This window comes from Mastigoproctus giganteus, chromosome 4 (assembly GCF_048544385.1).
Source record: "Mastigoproctus giganteus isolate SK-2022 chromosome 4, ASM4854438v1, whole genome shotgun sequence".
NCBI classification, from domain to species: Eukaryota; Metazoa; Arthropoda; class Arachnida; order Uropygi; family Thelyphonidae; genus Mastigoproctus; species Mastigoproctus giganteus.
In genome coordinates this window covers 228,835,461-228,858,976 of record NC_143578.1, presented here as the reverse complement: position 1 = coordinate 228,858,976, position 23,516 = coordinate 228,835,461, and the positions used below count along the sequence as shown (strand labels likewise).

Sequence of the window (23,516 nt, the reverse complement as noted above, 5' to 3'; positions counted from 1 at the left end):
CCGGAATAGAAGTTAAACTAACAGGTCTGTAATTACTTATGTCACCATTTGATCCTCCTTTATGAATCGGGGTCACATTTGCACATCTCCAGTCCATGCATACTTCCTCCCCTGAGTCCAAGCAAGCTCTCATAGTTATCACCAAGAGTTTGCTTACTTCCTTTTCTGCCTTCTTTAATATAACTGGATAGATTCCATCCATCCACCACAGGTGCCTTTCTTACGTTTATCTTCAACGATTTCTCCTCCACTTTGCTCTGAGTTATTACAAAATATCATTTAGCTCACTGCCAGAGTTTAATTCACCTCTGGAATTCCCCTCCCTGAATAACTCATGTGTAAATATAGATGCAAAATACTCATTCAGCTTGTTAGCTACCTGAGCAGGATCATCAATAGTTGAACCATTGATATCAAGTGGACCAATCTGAAGAGTTTACATAAGTAAAGAACTCTTTGCTGTTTTTCTTTGCATCCTTTGCCCAAGATTTCTCATAATCTGCCTTTGCCTGCCTAACTTCCTCTGTGACTTGATTATAGACCAGCTTATATCTACTATAGGCTTTACTGTCACCTATTAATATATATATATCCTATGTATTTTTCTTCTCTGCCACATGTCTCAGTTCATCTGACATCCATTCAGACCTAAACCTTGAACAATATTTGTTAGTTGGTGTGAAAAGCCTAGTAGCTCCCAAGATTAATTATTTGAACACTTCTCATTTAGAATTTGCTGTTGGTAACATCGTCACTTGGTCTCACTGTATAGAATTTAAAAACTGTCTCAGACCACCATAGTCACCTTTACATAAGTAAAAACCCTTCCCTTTGCCCTTGATGTTAGTTACTTCTGAGTAAATCCCACTTCAGCACACTGTGATAACATCCACCACTGCCTCCTTTATACGCAGATTCTTAATCCATGAAGAATCGCTGCTGATAATCAGATCAAGAGTATTACTCCGTCTAGTTTCCTCCCGAACATGCTGCTGTAGAAAATAATCATGCAATGAATCCACAAAAACCTTACTAGTGTAAAAAAAAGTAAAGTGCAGCCATTATCAACCCACTGCAGGATGGAAGCCTCCTCAACAATTCATGCTGAGGGAAATGGACCATAATCTGCCACGCTGGTCCAGTGCGGGTTGGCAGATCGACCGTATTCAGCAGTCAGGGGGTTGAACCCCAGTCTACTCAAAGAGCGTGTGCTACTGCACTCCCGCTCCTGCCCACTCGGCTACAGTGTGTGAGTGACTAACCCACAAGTTCCAGTCAATATCTAGGAAATTAAAATTCCCCATTATAAGACAATCCAATTTACTGGCCTACTCTATTTCTCTGTATAGCTGTTTATTATATTCATCAGAGTCATTAGGCCTATAACACACTCCTACTCTCAATTTTGCTTTCCCAGTGCTTATGTCACACCAAACTGACTCGAGACTGCACCCATGTCAACTGCCTGCACTTCCTCCCTTCCTATCCTGTCTAATCTTTTTGTACACATTGTACTCCCCAAATTCCAATTCTGCATTCCTTATATCTGCTCTGATATTCCAACAATATCTGCCTTTGATGTTTTGACCAACACCTCAAATTCAATAAATTTATTTACCAAACTCCTAGCATTGGTATACACACAAGTATAGATGCACCTGTTCCAATTATTAGCTACCCTAACACAGCCCATGCATTTACTCTTTCCATGAAGACACCCAGCAGTCTCTGAATTCCCCCGCACCTTGTTTTCCAGGCTGCTGCTGATTCCAGTAGAAGCAATGCAAGAATCACTTTCACCTCTGCCAGTGGCTACTGTTAATCAATTAGTCCGTGTATTCGACCAATCTAGCAGTTTTCCAACTCCCCTAACACTGCCTGGATAGCATCAGCAAATATTCTTGCACCCCTTCTAATTAAGTTATCCCTTCCCTGTAGAAGCAATATCTCCTGTTAACAAGCACAGACAAGGCTGAGAAAAATTCTACCCCATGAACCTTGAACAATCTCTCCAGGGCCGAACTGAATGACAAGGCTCTCGTCACATACTTCCTTCTCTAGTGTGTGGGCAAAATGCAGACACTTTCAAATTCAACCTAATTCACGGCTTTTTTCCAACATTGACCTGTACTTGTTAATTCTGTCTTCAACATTGACCTGTACTTGTTAATTCTTAATACCATTAGTGCCGACTCGTAAAACATTATCACCTTTTGTGCCCTTAAAAGATGATATCTGCTCTACAACAACATCATCAACCTTTTCCCCCTGGCAGACATACCCTGGTCCTGTTCCACCTATCCTTTTTGCACAATAAATTCCCCATTTCCCTGACAATAGAGTCACCAACAAAAACTAGTTCCTGTGGGACCAGTGCATTCTGCCTTGGAGATTGCTGCTGTGTTTCCTGATGTTCAATTGCAAGCTCTAGCGTTGATGTGTGGCAGATGAGAGCTTGATGGGCCCCTCAATTTAAATCCTTTGAAGGCATCTACCCTATTCTTCAAGCTCTCATATAGGCCCATAACAACTCTGAGTTTCCACCTGATTTCCTCACACTTCTTACATCGAGCACACACAAAGACATTCCCCTTGGCAATATCATGCCTGTTCCTGATTGTTCCACAAACATCAAACAAGCAGTACATTTCAAAAGGCTGTGATTTAGAGGACAACCAATCCCCTCAGTTCTCCCCTGAGCCACAGCACTCCCACTAGCTTGATCCTTTTGCTTTGCTGCTCTGAGGCATGATTTTGATTCAGTTTCAATAACAATATATATATATATATATATATATATATATATATATATATATATTTTTTTTTTTTTGTTACTATAGCATGCATTTTCAAACTGTGATATGAAAAATTAAGAAATAAGCATTCCCACTCCCTTGACATTTTATGTAAAAATTATGCTAACTGCCAGATGGAGGGTGTTTCCCCATTATCAGCCATTACAATGTTTTAGTTTAAATTCTTGGTTGCTTTCTTTTTTTCAACTAAAACATAGAACAGAAAATTATTTTTATGAAAGAAGTATTATATCAATGGCTGAAATTTTCAATCTTCCCAATTTTTCTCTATTATTTTGAAAATACAAAGAAATGCAGTTGTCAGTTAAATACAAACAGGTTATTGTACAGCATGACCATGAAGCAAGGCACTAATACATGTCTACATTTTTATCCCACTGTGGTGATACTGTTGTTTTTTTTTTTGATAAAATATAACTGAAGTTTAGCAAAGTCCTTTTTGATATAAAAATTATAATCAAAAGTAACAATTATTTTTTGAAAGTTTCACTATTTTTAAGTTTACCATATTACTGATTAGAAAACAAAAATAACAAAAAAAAAATAAGAAATATTTATATGCAGCTTCACTTTAGGTTTTTTAAAGACTATGGTATGAAAATCACAACCAACCACACAACTATTTACATTTAAAAAAAATCAAATAATAATTACTTCCATTATCAAATACTATAATCATCCAAATCTATTTATAGATTTGATAGATATGGATGATGAATATATAGTATATGGATAATCTATATGATATGCATGAAAAAATAATAATAAGAAGAAGAAGAATTAATGGATTTCTGTTTGTTTAATTTTAATAAAATTTGGAACAATATAACAAATCATTATAAAAGAGCCAAATACAAAATTTCATAAAATTAAGTCCACTGGAAATTGAGTTGTTACATGCAAACAGATGAATAGACATGGCAAAGACAACAGATGCTTTATGCATGTGCAACCACACCTAACTAGTACAAAAAAATCCTTGCTCATGCTAGATAACCCATCTAGACATTCACATAGTTTGGAGAATCGAATTGACAATGTTTGCATTGTGTTTTTGACACCAACTTTCATACTAAAACTAATGTACCTGGGAGTAATTGTCATATTTTGACAGTGGCTACTGCCTCCACACCATTAGCTAGCCAAACTTGGACCTTGAGGCTTGTTACAGACTTGTCCCAGGTATAACAAGCTGTAGCTTACTAAATGGGAGCCTAAATGCTGATGGAACTGATATTTAGATGACATGAAAATAGAGCAAGCTTATCCATGGTGAGAAGTGGACTGAATTTTGGCAGTCATTCTGCAATGAACAAATGCTCTACTTGCACCTTCACAATGGTGGGACTGTTAAGCACCATATGCAAGTCCCAAAATTTGGCACATAGTATATTGGAGGTAACCACCCAGGTGTGAACCAATGCAAAAAGGGGTCAAGGTGTGGTGTTACCAGACAATACTAGGAAGCAGTGACTATCATCAACAGGTGAAATATCACCACTCTGCTTATTGGAGGCTTGAAGTGATGAAATCCATGTTTAGTCACCAGAACAAAGCTCTGACACCCCCCCCCCATCTCTTCCATCATGCAGTATGACTGATATATTTTGGGGTTATGATGGGAAACATGGCGAGTTCCAATCTTCCTTACATTTCAAAGGTACAACTCTAAAATGGTGTTTGCAAGCCAGCCGCTAGACAGTCCACCAGACCAAACCTATTCATAACTCTCTAGGAAGCATCCAAAAAATAGTGACTGGAGGGGGATCCAAGTAGTGTGTATGCAGGGGGGGCATTATCTAGGCCACATTATATCAGGGAATTAGATATATTCTTGCTGTGTGTATGCCATATCCAAAAATTCTATCAGTTTATATAACATGTCTGCCACCAGACCTTTTCTTTACTACTGAATACATCATGAATAGTTAAATTAATAGAACAAACTTATCTGCAAAAATATCTAAACCTCTCAAACACTTTCTTATTCATTTCACATATATATGTGATCTGAGTTACAATCTCAATTATCAGTTGATTTAACCACTGCTCATCTCAGCTGAGCTATACAGAAATTCAAGTCTAATGTCAACAAGTATCTTCTTTCATCTTCTCAACTTTTAGCCCACACATAGTACTAGGTATTACAGATTCTAAAACCTTTCGTGTTTAGGCTTTTCATAAAAAAAAACACCAACAAATGATGAAAATTAATCCACATGCCCAAATTATGAACAGACAGCATCTCTGAGCATATCCACTATTTATACCAACTATTTAAGGGAAAATTTCAGCATTTCAATTTAAGTCATTTGATTTTCATCTTTCTTAAGAGCACATCTTTACATCTCAGGGACCAACAGAACACATATGCTGAAAATTTGGAGTCAATGGCTTTTCCTTTGAGCAATACCTAGTATCTGAAACACTTTCATTTATGTAAGGTTTCTCATTTATTAAAGTGAATGGCCAATGTGATATACCAGGATAACTATGGCAACAGATACATGATGTCATGGGATACACAGCAAGATATTTTCTGACAGGCAGCAGATGGTGGCTTTGCTGTGATAGCAGAGATATTCGTGGAGTACTACATCATTTATCAGCACAGTGCATAACGTGAGTTTACCCCAAGAAAAGTATGCATTTTTTTAGAATGTTACCTATCCAAATCATTTTTTTTGCAATGCAAAGAAACACTCAATAATAAATATCCAGCAGGCCTGTACACATTCTTCATAGAGTTCATCTCTCTCTCTCTCTCTCTCTCTCTCACACACACACACACAAAAGATTAATGCATGTCTACACAAGATCTGTTTTTATCACAATTAATTTCTGTATTTGTTTTTAATAAAACCTTGTTTAAATGAAAGTGGGTTTCACTTTAATTAGATAATTTTGTATACAGATTTCTGTGTGGGGGAGGGTGCAAGAAACCAAATGTTCAATAATTTACTTATTGAACATCTCACAGCCTTTTCCTATATACACCTTAACCTTCCCCTTCTATACCTGTAAAAGTGGTATGCACTTTACAGAAAACTGTGGAATTAGAAATGAACCTAAACTTTCATTTAAATATAATGATACATACACACACTTTCAATTAAATACAAGGATAACTCAAAACATGCATGAAAAATAAATAAATAAAAAGTTGGATTTCTATTTGTCCAACTTCAGTAAAATTTGTGAGATGACTTATGAAATCTTTCCAATGGAGCAAAATATAAAATTTCATGAAAATCCAATTAGGAGTCAAGTTTTGACATGTAGATGAATATACTGAAGATATCACACCATCTCAAAAGAAGCAATTTCTAAATATTTACCCTTTTAATACTCAATACATACCCTGTGTCCATCCACAAGCAAGTGTAGCTTGAATGCAACCAAATCATCCAGTTGTACTTCTTCATTTTTGTAGAGTATTTGAAATGTTTTACTGACTGCTGTGCCATTAACAATGCATGCAGGAAAGACCAGTGAACATGCTAAGTTAAAAGACCAAAAGGTAAATCAATTGATATAAACCTTGAAGTGTATATTTTCTTTCACATAACATAAAAGAGACTTAAAAAAAGTTTGCTTATGGTGGGTAACTGCCATATAAAATACCATATTATAATACTTAAAAAGCAGCAAAATGGTAATGCATACTGAACTTACAGGAGTTACGTGGTAGACTAACTTCAATTTTGGCTGGTAGTTTTGGATTCACCTTTAACCCTGTCCTAACTTGATAATATCTGCAAGGAGAAATCAAAGCAACAAACTTAGCCATTAACGTTCCTAAAAATGAATGCATTTTTTTTAATTGGTTCTTTAGTAAAAGAAAAAACTGATTTGTATGTCTCTCTTTTTTTTTTTTTTTTTTTTTCAACCCAGAAATATCCCAAAGTTCTGCCAACCTAATAATTTCCTTTTAATACCAAAATCAAGTACTTGTATACTAGAACTTCACACATTTTTTTATGCTCTAAACAACTTCCGCCACAAGATAAAGTTCAAAATCAAAATGGAAAACAATGGCATACTAGCTTTCTTGGACATCCTTATCAACAGAAAACCTATAGAGTTACAGACGAAAGTATACAAGAAGCCTACAGATACAGGGATCTTCCTTAATTACAAATCTTTCCACCCAATTCAACAAAAATTGGAGTAATAAATTCCTTCATCCTACGAGCATACCAAATCTGCAAGAAAAAAGACCTCCAACAAGAACTAGAAGATATAACCAATCTAGCCTTAAACAATGGATTCTCTCTACACATCATAAAGAAAATAATAGCTGAAGGCCATAAAACCTTCAAACAACCTAGCAATATCAAGAAACCAACAATCTGCAGGCCACATATATCCTGCATTAGTGAAAAGATATATTGCAATTCAACCACACCAGAGTTTTTTTCCACCGACCAACAATATAACAAGAGAAAAGGAAGCATTTTACATAAAATTGTACAAAGTCACATCTGTTAACAGAAAACAAGGATTTGAATTTAATCCACAATACTTCAACTTATTTAAAAAACAGCAGAAGAAGACCTCAAAAAACAGAACAGCCAATTACCACCCTCCTCCTCATATACAGAACTGGAACTAGTCAGCCAAACAACCCCCAAAGACCTGAAATTGAGGTTAGGCCATCCACATCAAGGCTATAATCCAACACTGTATTCAGAATGCCTTACCTGGCACTCTACTATTGGACGATTGAAATCCTCAAGTATAAATAACCTGTTGCCAGCACCTCCTACAGAATACACAGTAGGGATCACCACATTCAGCAAGTAGGGGGCTAACAGGCAGGGGTGCCAGCAAGTTTCCCGAAACATCACTTTAATGCATAGGAATTTAATTATTAACTTAAAAATTATCTTAATATTCATGTGGTACAAGAGAAGTCATTACTAAATGTATAATTCTATAGAAAATATCTCCAAAATTTTACATCAAAGTCCAGCTAGAAAGCGAACACATCATTCAATGCCTACTAAATCTGCCAATCTAAACTCACTAAATATAAATAAATAATAAATAAATTTTCTATTTATACTCCGGGACGACCAAACGGTCAGAGAAGTTTGCAAGATACATAGAATACAAGGAACAGCACCATATTCAGCAGTCACGGGCTTGAACCCCGGTCACTCAAGGCACGTGTACTTATGCACCCAGGTGCCTGACACTAGGCTACGGGGGGCCTTAATGAATTGTGATCAAAAATCTTTGGAGAATGAAATATAAATTTGGGAGATGAAGCTTAATGACTAGTCAATATGACTAGCCACTTTGAAATAGTTTCCTTGATATAATGACTCTGTGAGCATAATAAGAAACTGTACAGGGAAATAGAGTGGGCCAATAAATCAGAGAGACTTATAATGGGGGATTTTAATTTCCCAGATATTGACTGGAATTTGTGGGTTGGTCACTCACACACTAGCAAGGCTTTTGTGGATTTATTGGATGATTGTTTTCTACATCAGCATGTTCGGGAGACAACTAGAGGGAGTAATACTCTTGATCTGATTATCAGTAGTGATTCTTCATGCATTAAGAATCTACAGATAAAGGAACCACTAGGTAGCAGTGATCACAGTGTGCTGAAGTGGGATTTACTCAAAGAGGTAACTACCATTAGGGGTAAAGGGAAGGGTTATTGCTTCCGTAAAGGCGACTACGATGGACTGAGACAGTATTTAAATTCTATACAGTGGGACCAACTGATGATGTTACCAACAGCAAATTCAAAATGGGAAGCATTCAAAGAACTTATCTTGGAAGCTACTAGGCTTTACATACCAACTAAGAAATATTGTTCAAGGTTTAGGCCAAAATGGATGTCAGATGAACTAATGAGACAATCATTAGTTCATCTGATGACAGATGAACTAATGACAGATGACAGAATCAAAGGCAGATACTGTTGGGATATCAGAGATGTGGTGTCACACAGATATAAGCAGTACAGAATTGGAATTTGGGGAGTACAATGTGTACAGGAAGGATAGACAGGACAGGACAGGAAGGGAGGAGGGGTTATACTGTTAGTTAAGAAACACAAAATCTAAGGAGGTGCATCCAACTGATGTTGGTGGACAATGCAGTGTTAAGTCTGTTTCGTGTGAAGTAAGCACTGGGAAAGGAAAAATGAGAATAGGTATGTGTTATAGGCCCAATGAATCTGATGAGTACAATGAGCCATTGTGCAGAGAAATAGAGTTGGCCAGTAAATCAGAATATCTTATAATGGGAGATTTTAACTTTGACTCTGACTTGAACTTGTGGGTTGGTCACACGCACACTTCAATGACTTTTTCTTGGATGACTGTTTTCTACAGCAAAATGTTAGAGAGGCAACCAGAGGGAGTAATACTCTTGACCTGATTATCAGCAGTGAATATTCATGCATTAAGAATTTGCAGATAAAGGAACCACTGGGTGACAGTGATCACAATGTAGTGATGTGAGAATTACTTAAAGATTTAACTACCATCAAGGCTAAAAGGAAGGGCTTTTGCTTTCATAAAGGTGATTACAGAGGTCTCAGACAGTTTTTAAATTCTGTACAGTGGGATCAACTGATGATGTTACCAATTCTAAATGGGAAGTCTTCAGGAACTTAATTTTGGAGGCTACTAGGCATTTCATTCCAACTAATAAGGTTTAGTTGGAATGAAATGCCTAGGTTTAGGCCTAAATGGATGTCAGATGAATTAATGAGGCTCGTGGCAGAGTAGAAGAATGTATGGGATGCAAATAAAGTATCAGGTGACACAGAAGCCTATGGCAGGTATAAACTAGTCTGTAATCAAGTCACAAAGGAAGTTAGGGAGCAAAGGCAGATTACAAGAAATCTTTGGCAAAGGATGCAAAGAAAAACAGCAAAGAGTTCTTTACTTATGTAAACTCTAGACCATAGGTTCCCAAACTTTTTCAGGCCACCGCCCACTTTGCAAGACAAATTTTGTAACGCCCCCCCCATTATAACAGTTTTCTGCATTCAAGCCATTTGATATTTTCGACGTAAATAGCAACTAATGATACATTACTGCTTATGCCGTTAAATTTTTGAAAAAGTAATGGGCAATATGTGCTTCATCTTGAACACAGTTATTGCTATACCGATTTTGATGAAACATAGCCCATATGTAAAGATTGTAAAGTGTATGCTCGAATAACATTATGCAGTTTCATACAATGGTTTAAATATGAAAATTCGGAATACATATTAAGAGATTGCCAATGCATTAGTAAGAATCTTATTGTAATAATTAAAACACCACCAAATATATTACAAAATTGTTTATTTCAAACTTATAAAGTAAAAATACAAAGCAAAAATAACAAATTAATACAATGGTTTAAAAATGAAAATTTGCAATACATTTTAGGAGATTGTATTACATTAGTAAGAATCTTATTGTAATAATTAAAACACCATCAAATGTATTAGAAAATTGTTTATTTCGAACTTACAAAGTAAAAATACAAAGAAAAAATAACAAATTAATGTGAAGGATGAGCCTGATGCATTTTTAAAAATTTGTTAATATCGGGTTCAACTTTCATTAAAAACAGCCGTAAATCGCCACGCTCAGTTATATGCAATTGGTTCCTTTTCTTAGATAGTAAATTCACTACAGCACTAAACCCACGTTCAGCCAAATAAGAAGATGGAAATGCAATTAAAAATTTCTGCACTATTTCCCATAATCCAGGGTACAGTATCGGTATTGATTTCTGAAGCCAGAACTCTTGGTATCCATTTTTGAATTTTACTTTTAGTTCTTAATTTGTTGTGAGTTCTATGAATTCCTCTTCTAAATTTGATGATCCTGCTGTGTTTAACATGTGAGAAAGGATTTATAACCCAATTTGGTATATTGATGTTTAGAATATCCTTGAATCGCTCATTAAAATCAGCATGGAGAACCTCCAAGTGTTGGTAGTATGTGAGTTAAATCTTCCTTTTTGAGAGACACTGCTGATAAATTTGAAAAGTGGCTATATTCCCCTCGGCCTAGATTCCGCTTGAACAGAAGAAGTTTCCCCACAGAAGCGGCAATAACGTTTTTTTTTGTTTTAATTAAATTCCATTCATCACCTTGTAATTGTAGATTGACTTCATTAAATATTTATAGAGGTCTGTCAAATAAGCGATGTCATTTTTGGATGTAATCAGGTTAGCCCGCAATCTGTCGTCTCTGTTTTCTAGGAACTCTAGTACTGAATCAACCAAATTGTAAAATCTATTCAGACAAATACCCTTTGAAAGCCAACAAACTTCTGTGTGAAGCAGCAAACGATTGAAATCTTCATCATTTTCACTACAAAGTTGGCTAAACAATCTGTCACTCAATGAATTGCTTCTAATCTTGTTGACTGCTCTAATAACATAAAGGAGTGACGTATGCAGGCATTCACTTAAATTCTTCGCAACCAAATGTTGCAAAGGAACTTCACATGCATCTTACTTGGTGTGCAAACGAAATATACAGGGTGATTCACTACCAGTACGACAAACTTGCAGGAGGTGTAGGGGACACAAAGACGAATCAGAATCACATAGCATTGTAGGGTCCGAAATGCCTTCGTCATGCGGTAGAGGACGTTGAATGGGAGGCCGCGCGAACAGCGATCCCGCTGGAAGTCAGCATTTCCAAACCATTTCTGCTGAAGAAACCAAGTGGCAAAAGTCCTCTGGAGTGGATAATCTGCAGGCTCCAATGATTGGATAAGTTGCAGATGGTATGAACTCATTTGGTTTGTTGACCGTATCCTCCATACAGTGGATTGGGAAATACCCAATCGTTGGCCTATCGCTCGAGTACTCGTACTCGGATTGCCTTCTGCAAGATGTAGGACATTCTCCTCATTGTCTGGCGTCCTCATCGTTCACTCTCGATTCATGGTACCTCTCGTGAAACAACCAGTCTCATGTAACCTTCTGTGCACACGTGCGAAAATTGTATGATGAGGAGCATGCCTGTGCGGGAAACGTTCCTGGTACAAGCGCAGAGCGGCACGCCCATTACAGTCTGCAGCTCCATACGCGAGGTGCATGTTGGCCAGTTCAACGTTTGAATACTCGTCCATCCTACTGCCTCGGGAACCGGTTTGCAAATGCTGACTTCCAGCGAGATCGCTGTTCACGCGACCTCCCATTCAACATCCTCTACCGCTCATTGACGAAGGCATTTCGGACCCTGCAATGCTATGTGATTCCGATTCATCTTTGTGCTCCCTACACCTCCTGCAAGTTTGTCGCACTGGTAGTGAATCACCCTGTGTATATATATATGCTACGAGTAACGGGTTGTTTTATATGCATTTCATACTATCAAAAAATTTGAGGGAAAAATTGAATTTTCACTATCACACACACACCCGAAAAATTCACCATAAAGTGTCGTGTTTGCTTGCTTGAATTCCATTCTGGGCTGCATATGTAATTTCACTTCCTTGCGCTGACAGAGCTGCTATTTTCCGAATGAAGGAAAACGGGGTTCATTTTCCTGAAATTTCCACTTGGGGGAAAAAAACTCCTTAGGGGAGGGAGTTCACCCTTTCTAGTCTGACTCTAAGGGAAAGAGACAGAGAGAAAGAAATAAAAATACTCTTTTGGTGGGAAGAAGGCTAGGAGATTGTCAAAGGTCCACAACTGTAACTTTCATCACAGATGCTGAAGTTCTAGTAGGTCAGTTTCATCGTGGATTTGAAAGTATTTCTTTATTGCATTCAGTTTCACAACAGATGCTAAAGTTCTAATAAGTCAGCTTCATTGTAGGATGCCTAAGTTCAGATTAGTCCGATTTTTGTCCAGGGTGCATTCGATAAAAAACCCTCTTTGCTTTATTGTAATTGTTTTTCGGAACAATATGTTGCAATAATTCCCCTGGAAATATTAGCCAGTGAACTGCATTATACATTTCAAACATCACCGTATAGCTTGTCCTTGAATACAAATGACTACAGAGTGACTGCCTTGTACAGTTGTGGACACTTCCTTCCAGTCAGAAAAATCATCAGTAGTCGTCCTTTATTATACCTAAAGTAATTCGTTATGTTTGGACAAACGGTTTTTGCTCCTAATTGAAGTAGCACTTTTGAATTTTGCCCAAGTCGATTATCTGCACATATTGAAAATTAGAAGGACAGTAAAAGAGTTGATAATTGGTGGACAGCATTCCGACTAACAAATTTTCTGTTTATACTCCGGGATGACCACACGGTCAGAGATCCCGAAATAGAGAGAGAGAATACAAGAAACTACATCGCATTTATAGCAGTCACTGACTTGATTGTGTGAAATTGCTTGCCAAAAATCACAGCAAAGCAAGAGAAGTGATGGGGAGAAAATCTATTTTTCAGCGGGGTTTATCTGTTTATTGCAGTTCAGAACAACATTATGATCATGGATAGTGAATTTATTCGGCTTCTGTACTAAAACAGAATTTCTCCCTTTGCGATGACATCAAAGAATAACAAGCAAATATCTTCTAAGAATACTTTTTGAGCAGCCGTTAGTCGCAGTCTGTTAGCTTTGTACTGTTAGAAAATATTGCAGTTTTGTGAAGAATACACATTTCAAGAAACAATCCGTTATTCATAGCGGATGATTTTTTTTCTTCTTTTGCACACCAGTTTTCGAAGTTTATAACACAGTTACAAATAGAAATATTTTCTCGAAATTTCGTTAGAAGATCAAACCCAGGAAACTGCTGTTCCGATATTATTTACTAAAAGCAATTACAATAAAGCAAACTTTTTTTTTTTATCAAATGCGCATTGCAGTGTTATCAATTTTACACCAGTTTTTCTCGTTTCTAAAAGATGAATTTCCCTGATTTTCTGTTCGTAGGAGCAATACACCTTTAAAAAACAGTTGTTGCTACTGTTTCACTTTATTACTTCTTATGTCAACTCACAGTAGCTCGCGTTGTTATGTTTCAAAGGCCCTAGGCTAATTAGGGTGGGTTTAGAAAAATAACAGAAAAAGGCCTAAAAAAATACACACTTGATGTCACATTTTTGTCATTTGCGTGAAATTCAATAGAAGGTTTTGAAAACTGAAGTGGGAAAATCGAAGAAAATAGTTCTGGCTTCACCTATAACGAATTTCAGCTGTGTCCAAAGAGTAAAAATTATAGAATTTATTAGTTGACTTTTAAACTGAGTCCACTGGACCCGAGGAGATAAAAATATGGATAAGGAGCCACTAACCCCTAGACCACCTGAACGCCCCCAATTGCTTCTGAACCCACTATCGCCCCCCTAGAAGGTTTCAGCACCCACTGGGGGGCGGTACCGCCCACTTTGGAAACCTATGCTCTAGACCAGTGATGGCGAACCTTTTTGAAGAGTGGGTCAATTATTTTTATTTCTTTTTTTAAATACTAGCCCATGAGTCATAAGTTAGTGGCCTCAATTAGAAAGGGGGGGGGGGGTAAAAAGGGTGCCAATTATTTGGAAACATCAAACATTTTGTTAAGAGATAAAGTTGACACTTTTTGGTTCTCACTTTTGAAATAATCCAAAAAAGGTTTTTGTTTCCTTTTTTGATTTATAACTTTAACTTTTGCAAGTGAAGAGCTAAAAAAAAAGTAAATATTGAAGCTTGATTTGATACCTTGTACTGCACCAGGTGACATCATGACCAGGTGGCACCAGTATTGCCTCTGCACAAAGTATTTGAATGAGCAAGGAATAAAAGAAAACGCTTTTATTTTGAAATATTCTTTATTAATAATTAACATAATTACAGATACAGTATGTGTAATAAAGTTGATAAAAGTATATTTAATGCGAAATTTGTTGTTGCTTACTTTCAGACAGTTTCTTAATATTAGGTACATACTTCGTGTTCATTACTTTAATACATTTTGCAGTCAATTCATTTCCAAGTTTATTCCTGTTGGAAGATTTAACAAAATTCATTGAGGAAAACAATTTTTCACATGAATATGTGGACCCGAACATTGTGAGAAGAGCGTTAGCCAGTTTCCTCATACATGTAAAATTGTTCGGTAAAGAATACCATGCGTTTAATATAATATTTTCAACTTTCAGTGTGGGATCTTCATTAGGCCTATCTGCATTACTTTCTGAAATTTTTCCTTCTACTTCGAAAATCAAGTTTTCAAATTTATTTTTCCACACTATGCTGCTTTGGAATTCAATTAATTCCATTTCTAAGTTAGTGATACCTAGCCACATAAAATCGTTTAGCTGCATTGTATCATACTCTGCTTTATGTGGGCATAAAATAAAGCGAAATGTATTTTCCAAACTTTTAAATTGATTATATCTCTCATGGAAAGCTTGTTTTATTTCTTGCAAAATGGTTAAATATTTTTTAATTGCATTTTCTTGAATGTCAAGAATATTTTCAAAATCTTTAGTGTTTTGAAAATGTTTTTGTAATTGAGGAAAATATTTCATGGTGCTCATTTCCAAATCTTTAGTAAAGATGTCAAGTTTTTTCATAAATATTTTGATATTTTCAAACATCATTAATGCAATTTGTCCATGTCCCTGAAGTTTTTTATTCAGTTCATTGAAATGCTGAGTGATATCACATAAGAACATTAAATCATTTAGCCAATCTATATTTGAAAATTCGTCATAACTATTGTTTTTTTCATTCAGAAAGAGCTTTATTTCGTCTAATAAAATGACAAACCGATTAAGAACTTGGCCACAACTGAGCCATTGAACATTATTATATGTCAAAATCCCAGAATATTGGCACTCAATTTCCTCTAATAATTGTGCAAATTCTCGCTTATTAAGACCTCTTGCGTTTATAAAGTTAATAACTTTAATTACAACTGGCATTACATTAGAAAATGTTTTTAAACCTTGCTTCGCACATAGAACTTGCTGGTGTATTATACAATGAAATTCTATCAGAGAATGTCTAATATTTTTCTTAAGCTGCTGAATAAAACCAATGTTTTTTCGCACCATATTGGGAGCACCGTCTGTTGTTACAGAAACAATTTTTTGTAGGTCAATTTCCATTTTTTTAAATGTATTATCAAAATATTTAAAAATATCAAGACCGGTACACCTTCCTTTCAATGTTATTAGTTTTATTAACTCTTCTTTCATTATATTGCCTGCATTATATCGAGCAAAAACTGCTAGTTGTGCATAACCATTTACATCAATACTCTCATCTAAAGCAATCGAATACATTTCTACAGACTTTAAGTCGTTATGTATTTGAGAAGAAATATTTCTTTCTAATTCTATTACTCGATCTTTAATAGTATTGCGACTTATTGGTAACTCATTTATACGCTTTATAATCAAGTCTTTTTCTTTAAAATCTGAAAACAGAGTAGCACTACATTCTAAAAATGCTTGTTTTACAAACTCTCCTTCTGAAAGAGGTTTCCCATGGCGAGCAATGCAATGGGCTACTTGAAAACTAGCAGCTGTAATATTATTTTTCGGAGTCAAAAAAGTTTTTAAAACATTTGTTTGTGAATCATTCTGTTTTTTCTTTTGTAAAAAATATTCTCTCCTTTCTTCGTCTGTTGAGAAGCTGAGATTTGAATGCAACCTTTCAAAATGTCTTTTTACATTCAATGTACAAGAGGTGACTTTTTCGTTACAAATAACACACAGAGTTGTTTTATTCTTTTCAATCACACCATATTTATCAAACCATTCTGTTTGATATGGTCTGGAGCTTGTACCGTTAGTTTTCATTTTTTTAACCACTGACATAGTTCAGGGCTACGCCTGCAAAAAATATATATAATATATATATTTTTATAACCTACATATATATTATATACGTAGGATGTAATAATTTTAGATGAACTTTTATAAACGTAGGCCCACTTAATATACTTACATCGGTTATGTAGCTGAGAAAATTTGACAATAGAAAAATTAAGTTATAATCAATTTATTATTAACATATCTAGACGCGTACATCAAGTCTGCCTCTTAGTCCAATACTGCGAGAGTGCGAGTTTGTACTAGCCCGATACATCTCCGTTCTTCAATGCAACGACAAATCGCACCAAGTTTATGTAATGAGTCATCCACACGCGTAGTTTAATACAATAGAACACTGTTCGCCGACGCGCGACGTCCACATTCCAGTTGCATTTTTGTTATTTTTTATTTATATATTTTATTTTTATTTATATATTTTTTTATAAATCTGACATTACATATTTATATTTTATAATTTTTTAATAATCTTTTCTCTCTGTTATAATTAAAAAAAGTAGGACAATATTACAATAAACGCGTGCGTGTGGGTTACTTACAAAGCCTTCGTGGGTCAGTATCTGACGCACGTGTCATTGGTTCGCCACCACGGCTCTAGACGGAAAGGGATGCTGATAAACTGAATGAGTATTTTGCATCTGCATTCACACATGAGGAGTCATTCAATGAGGGCAGTGCCAGAAGTTTATCAAACACTAACAAGGAGCTAAATGATTTTGAAATAACTGAGAGCAAAGTGGAGGAGAAATTGTTGAAGTTAAACATAAGGAAGGCACCTGGGGTGGATGGGATCTATCCAGTTATATTAAATGAGGCAGCAAAAGAAGTAAGCAAACCCTTAGCCATAATTATGAGGGCTTCCTTGGACTCAGGGGAGGTCCCCATGGACTGGAGGTGTGCAAATGTATCACCAATTCAGAAAGGGAGTTCAAAAGGTGACATAAAGGAACTATAGACCTGTTGGAATCACTGGTTAAAGAAGCATTGCAGGATCATCTAGAGAAGAGTGCACTAATAGTTAAGACACGGCATGGGTTTGTTAAAGGGAGGTCTTGTCTGACCAATTTGATTGGATACTATGATGTGGTCACAAAGGAACTGAATGCCAAAAATAATTCTGATATCATATACTTGGATTTCAGGAAAGCTTTTAATATTATTGCACATGGAAGACTGCTGTACAAATTGGAGAGGTATGGCATTAAGGGTAAGTAGCTACAGTGTATAAAGGAATGGTTGAGTGGGAGACGACAGAGAGCGGTAATCAATGGACACCGCTCTTCGTAGACAAATGTTATTAGTGGAGTTCCCCAGGGTTCAGAGTTGAGCCCATTGTTGTTTCGTACATTTATCAATGATATTGACGAAGTTTATATCAGGTGTAATGTCCAAGTTTGCAGATGATACAAAGGGTGGCAGGGTTGTTAACGACGGTAAAGACAGATTGCTACTCCAACTGGATCTAGGTTAGTTGGGAAAATGGGCTGAGAAGTGGCAACTGAAATTTAACATTGACAAATGCAAAGTTCTGTATATGGGATGTTTGTATGTTTCTCTTCAATAACTGAAGAGAAACATACCAACTGTGGTACTACACTCAGGGAGGTGGAAAGTGAAAAAGACCTGGGGGTAATTGTGCAGTTCGCTGAGCAGTGTAGACGGGCTGCCAGGGCAGGTTATGGAGTCTTGTCAATGATATATAGGGATTTTGCTAGCAGGGACAGGGAGGTGATTATCTCGTTATACAAGGCAATTTTTATAGGCCACACCTAGAGTACTGTGTACAGGTCCGGAGGCCTCATTTTAGGAAGGATGTAGAGTTGTAGAACGAGTACAAAGAAGGGCAACTAGATTGGTGAGGGGAACAAAGGGTTGCTCTTACCACTTAAGTTCAGCAAATTGCAGCACCTGGAGAGTAAACACCTGTGAGGTGATCTGATTGAGGTGTATAAGGTCTTGAATGGGTTGAGCAAGCTGAATGCTGATGGGATTCTTCCTCTTGCTCAGACTAAGAACCTGAGGAGGCACAGTTTCAAATTGAGGAAAGATAGTTGTAGAAAAGATGTGCGGAAATTTGCCTTTAGCCAGTGGATAGTTGATTGATGGAACAGACTTCAATCCTTTGTTGTGAAAGCTAATAGCTTAAATAAATTTAAGGCTGAGCTGGACAGGCATTTGGAATCAATGGGAGGGTTTGGTTTTATTTTTTTGGCTGATGCTGCATAAGCTTGCTTTCTTGCATTGTATGCCTCTACTAATGCTAAAGTTCCCTTCCCAGCTATTTTCTCAGAGCACATCATGCAATTTCCATTGAACTGTTTCTTAGTATTCGTTGTTCACTGTTTGGCAGTGAACTAGGAATGCTAACGACAAAATCAAAATGAATGACACCCAGTGTAATTCATTTTGATTTTGATTCAAAAAATATAATAAGCTAAGTATCTTCACATTTGACTGAGATTGGCGTTTTTTTTTTTTTTTTTGTTTTTTTTTTTTATGGGCAGAGTAGAAGACTCTCTTTCATTGAGAGGAAGACGCCTTTATTTCCAGGTCACAGACATGCACCCAGGATTCATCATCAGTGATGATGGAAGCAACAAAATGTGGGTTGGCAGCAGCTCTTTGACAAAGATCAATGAGGCTATGAGGCACAAATTTGGCAGAAATCATCACATTCTTAAATTTTGTGTTAAAACTGACCGACATGCTCTATTACAGATGTTAATTTCATGATTAGTTAAATGTTGATTGCTCCTGATCAGATCACAAATGCAGGCAATTGAATTACTGGTTTTTGAAGTTGACAAGCAGCTAGAAGGCCCATTTTTGACAAGAGCGGTCCTCTAATTTTGTTAACCACCGAAAAGTCTTTGAACACAGCACCTTTTCCAAAAGCTGAATTAAACATTTTATGGATTTCCACTGAACTTTCCCTGATTTTAAACACAACCCTGATGCAAATTCACTACTGATTAAAATCACTCATTTTAAAATGAGACAAACAAAACACCTTCTGTTCAATGTGTGCTAATTCAGACTGAGTTTGGCATTTTTGACTTCAGATAAATAGGTGAATCATGCATTTGTGATGCCATTTGGTGTAGACATGCAATATGTAAGGAGAAAGGAACCATACACATGACAGCAAACAATAAATAGTTTATTAAACTAGCATAACAATCACATATGGCCACACAGAAATTCTCATCACAGATATAGAAACATCATCAAATACTGCTGAATATTAACATATAGGCAGGAATTGTTAATGACATTCTATTTGGTCTCTGTCTGCTCCCAGGCAGCTTAAATGCAAAACTAGTATTATGTATTTCTAAACATCACTCTGCAAAGGTTAGCAGGCAACCAACCTTTGCCAGATCAGTGTGCTGCAGTTCTAGAATTGTGGGGTGCCGACATATTTTGCCCTTAATCTCATGGATTTCTTTCTTTGGGTAAAACTAAGGCAATGGAGTGTACAGGACCTAATGGCCACCAGGTCCTGCACACTCTGCTGACATCTCCACGCATACAGCTTGATGTGCTGCAACACATACAAATATATCTCAACTTGCTAAGGATGTTAAGCCATACAAAGTGAGCATTTCTTTTAAGTGATTAAGCAAACAATAATAGCATCTTGTAGGTCATGCAGTGTTTAGTCCAAGGTTTTTGCTGTTTCAGTTTCAACGTGCAGCTGTATCACAGGTTCAAAACGTGGCTGTATTTATTATACATAATGTCAGGGGTTTTACCTACTTTTACACTGTGCAAAATTGAGAGCCATAATTGAAATAATCAATTATATGCAAATCAGGTGATTACAAAATCAACATTAAAAAAAAAAAAAAAAAAGAGATGGAGAGATTCAATCTGATGTTTTCAAAATTAAAGATAAACCATTACAACTCATCAAATAGTTCCATTTAGCCATACTCTATATATATAAAGTGATTGAATGGAACTACTGGCCAATTGCTAACAGCAGTTTCATTTTAGTTTTTATATATATATATATATATATATATATAATCTGCATATAATCAATTATTTTGATTATTGATTATAAAATCATTCAATTATGCCATTCCTAATTTTATCCCATTATGATGCTTGTTAAATAATCTGGTAATTCTATTCCTTGTTCATGAGTCATTTCTCTTTCATGCACACATGCTTGGTTATATCACATGTGATATCATGAATATTAGTGACTGGTTTTCCACAACATGGCTTTGTAGAGCAGTGCAATATATTCTGTCTGTAATAGTCTTCCATCAGGTATTATTCGTGTAAAGAAAATACACAGAAAATCTTTAAAGCTAATCTCACCCAACTCAATACCACAAAAATTATATGCACAATAAATTTGTTACATAGAATTTGTCAAGGTGTATGAATAATACTAAAATTTTGTTCTAATAAATACTGCCAAAAATTATTTCAAAAGAATTCATATTTGCTCAAATAAATTTTGCTGCAATTTTGAAATATATAAGTAGTAAATTTTACTTTATTTTACTGAAATAGTGATTTTAAATCAATAGTAAATAAACATATAAAAGGAAAAAAAGTAAAATAAACTCTTTAAAATTTTCTGGATTTTATCCAGCAGTTGAGTATTCTTTTAGAGGAGTGCATTTCACTAAATATTAAGAACAAACAACTAACCTTACTTACACCTGCAAACATTTTAATGACTATAATGTCCTTTCATCTGTTTTTGGAGGCAAAGATTCAAATTTCATGCATATTGGTGATATACTGGGTTATTTTACCCATCTACAAAAAAATTCAATGGAAAAGTTTGGTGAAACTCAGACATTTCAAAAGCTTTTGATCATGTTTGGCATAAAGGTCTCCTAAATAAGCATCCATCTTATGGTTTGCCAAATGTTTTTTTATAATTGGATATCCAATTTTCTCTCTCTCTCTGACCACTCACTGCAAGTGACAGTAGACCTCTGTCTTCTAATTTCTCCACTAATGCTGGTATTCCCCAAGGTTCAGTTCTTGCTCCCACCCTTTTCCTCCTACCATTGACCAGAAGTCCTATCCATACTTTTGCTGATGATAACACATTGCAATGCACCTTCCAGTTTGAGAAACCTTGCCTTGCACAAACAGCTTCAACTTCTCGAATATCCACTACCAATTCCTTAAATGCTGATTCCCAGTTAATTCTCTAATGAACCAAAGATAACTTACTTATTTTCAATCCTTCTAAAACTCAACCTTTCTTAGATCTCATGTAAAAGATTCTTCTGCTCCTATGCTTATCTTCGATGACACTCAGATTTCAAGACATGATCACATATCTCTATTAGAGATTACCCTGACTTCTAATCTTTCTTGGCATAAGCATATCACAAATATTGCTTCCTCTGCACCTAAAAAACTGGGTTTTCTCTTTCGCACTCAGCACTGCTTTTCTTCCAAACAGCTGCTCACTCTGTACAAATCTCAAATCTGCCCTACCATTGAATAGTGTTTCTAGATATGGCAGTGGCCCCAAAACTTTTCTCAGGCTTCTAGACTCCATTCAAAAGAGAAATCAGGCAATGAATAACCCATTTCAGGCATGCAGCAGAAACATGTCATAGACATGTTTCTGCTGCATGCCTTTCCTATAGATACTTCCACAAGGAGTTATTCAATGAGGGGAATGCCAGATGTTTATCAAACTCTAACAGGGAGCTAAGTATTTTGTAATAACTGAGAGCAAAGTGGAGGAGAAATTGTTGAAGTTAAACATAAGGAAGGCACCCGGGGTGGACGGGATCTATCCAGTTATAATGAAGGAGGCAACAAAGGAAGTAAGCAAACCCTTAGCCATAATTATGAGAGCTTCCTTGGACTCGGGGGGGAGTCGCCATGGACTAGAGGTGTGCAAATGTATCACCAATTCACAAAGGGGGTTCAAAAGGTGACGCAAGTAACTATAGACCTGTTAGTTTAACTTGTATTTCTGGGAAAATAATGGAATCACTGGTTAAAGAAGCATTGCAGGATCATCTAGACAAGCCTGCACTAATAGTTAAGACAGCATGGATTTGTTAAAGGAAGGTCTTGTCTGACCAATTTGATTGGATACTATGATGTAGTACCAAAGGAACTGAATGCCAAAAATAATTTTGATATCATATACTTGGATTTCAGGAAAGCTTTTGATACTGTTGCACATAGAAGACTGCTGTACAAATTGGTAAGCTGCTACAATGGATAAAGGGATGGTTGAGTAGGAGACGACAGAGAGTGGTAATCAATAGACACTGCTCTTTGTGGACAAATGTTATTAGTGGAGTTCCCCAGGGTTCGGTTTTGGGCCCACTGTTGTTTTGTATATTTATCAATGATATTGATAAATATACAAAATGTTCGGGAGGCAACTAGAGGGAGTAATACTCTTGATTTGATTACCGGTAGTGATTCTTCATGCATTAAGAATCTGCAGATAGAGGAACCACTAGGTGGCAGTGATCACAGTGTGCTGAAGTGGGATTTACTCAAAGAGGTAACTACCATCAGGGGTAAAGGGAACGGTTACTGCTTTCGTAAAGATGACTACGATGGTCTGAGACAGTATTTAAATTCTATACAGTGGGACCAACTGATGATGTTACCAACAGCAAATTCAAAATGGGAAGCATTCAAAGAACTTATCTTGGAAGCTACTAGGCTTTACATACCAACTAAGAAATATTGTTCAAGGTTTATGCCTAAACGGATGTCAGATGAACTAATGAGACATATGGCAGAGAAGAAAAATGCTGGTGATACATATAAATTAACACATGACACAGAAGCCTGTAATAGATATAAGTTGATCTGTAACCAAGTTACAAAGGAGGTTAGGCAGGCGAAGGCAGATTACGAGAAATCTTTGGCAAGGGATGCAAAGAAAAACAGCAAAGAGTTCTTTACTTATGT

General features: G+C 36.2%; 1 protein-coding gene across 1 annotated transcript in view; it reads right to left on the bottom strand.

The window, feature by feature from the left end:
• The window catches only part of LOC150087465 (protein FAM135A), a 331,998-nt gene that overhangs the window by 293,266 nt on the left and 15,216 nt on the right, over positions 1–23,516 (bottom strand). The window contains exons 2-3 of the mRNA XM_090372497.1: positions 6,483–6,571; positions 6,177–6,316 (exon numbers count right to left, since the gene is read on the bottom strand). Coding sequence (XP_090228623.1) covers positions 6,177–6,316; positions 6,483–6,571 — 229 coding nt within the window. The remainder of the gene's footprint in view (positions 1–6,176; positions 6,317–6,482; positions 6,572–23,516) is intronic.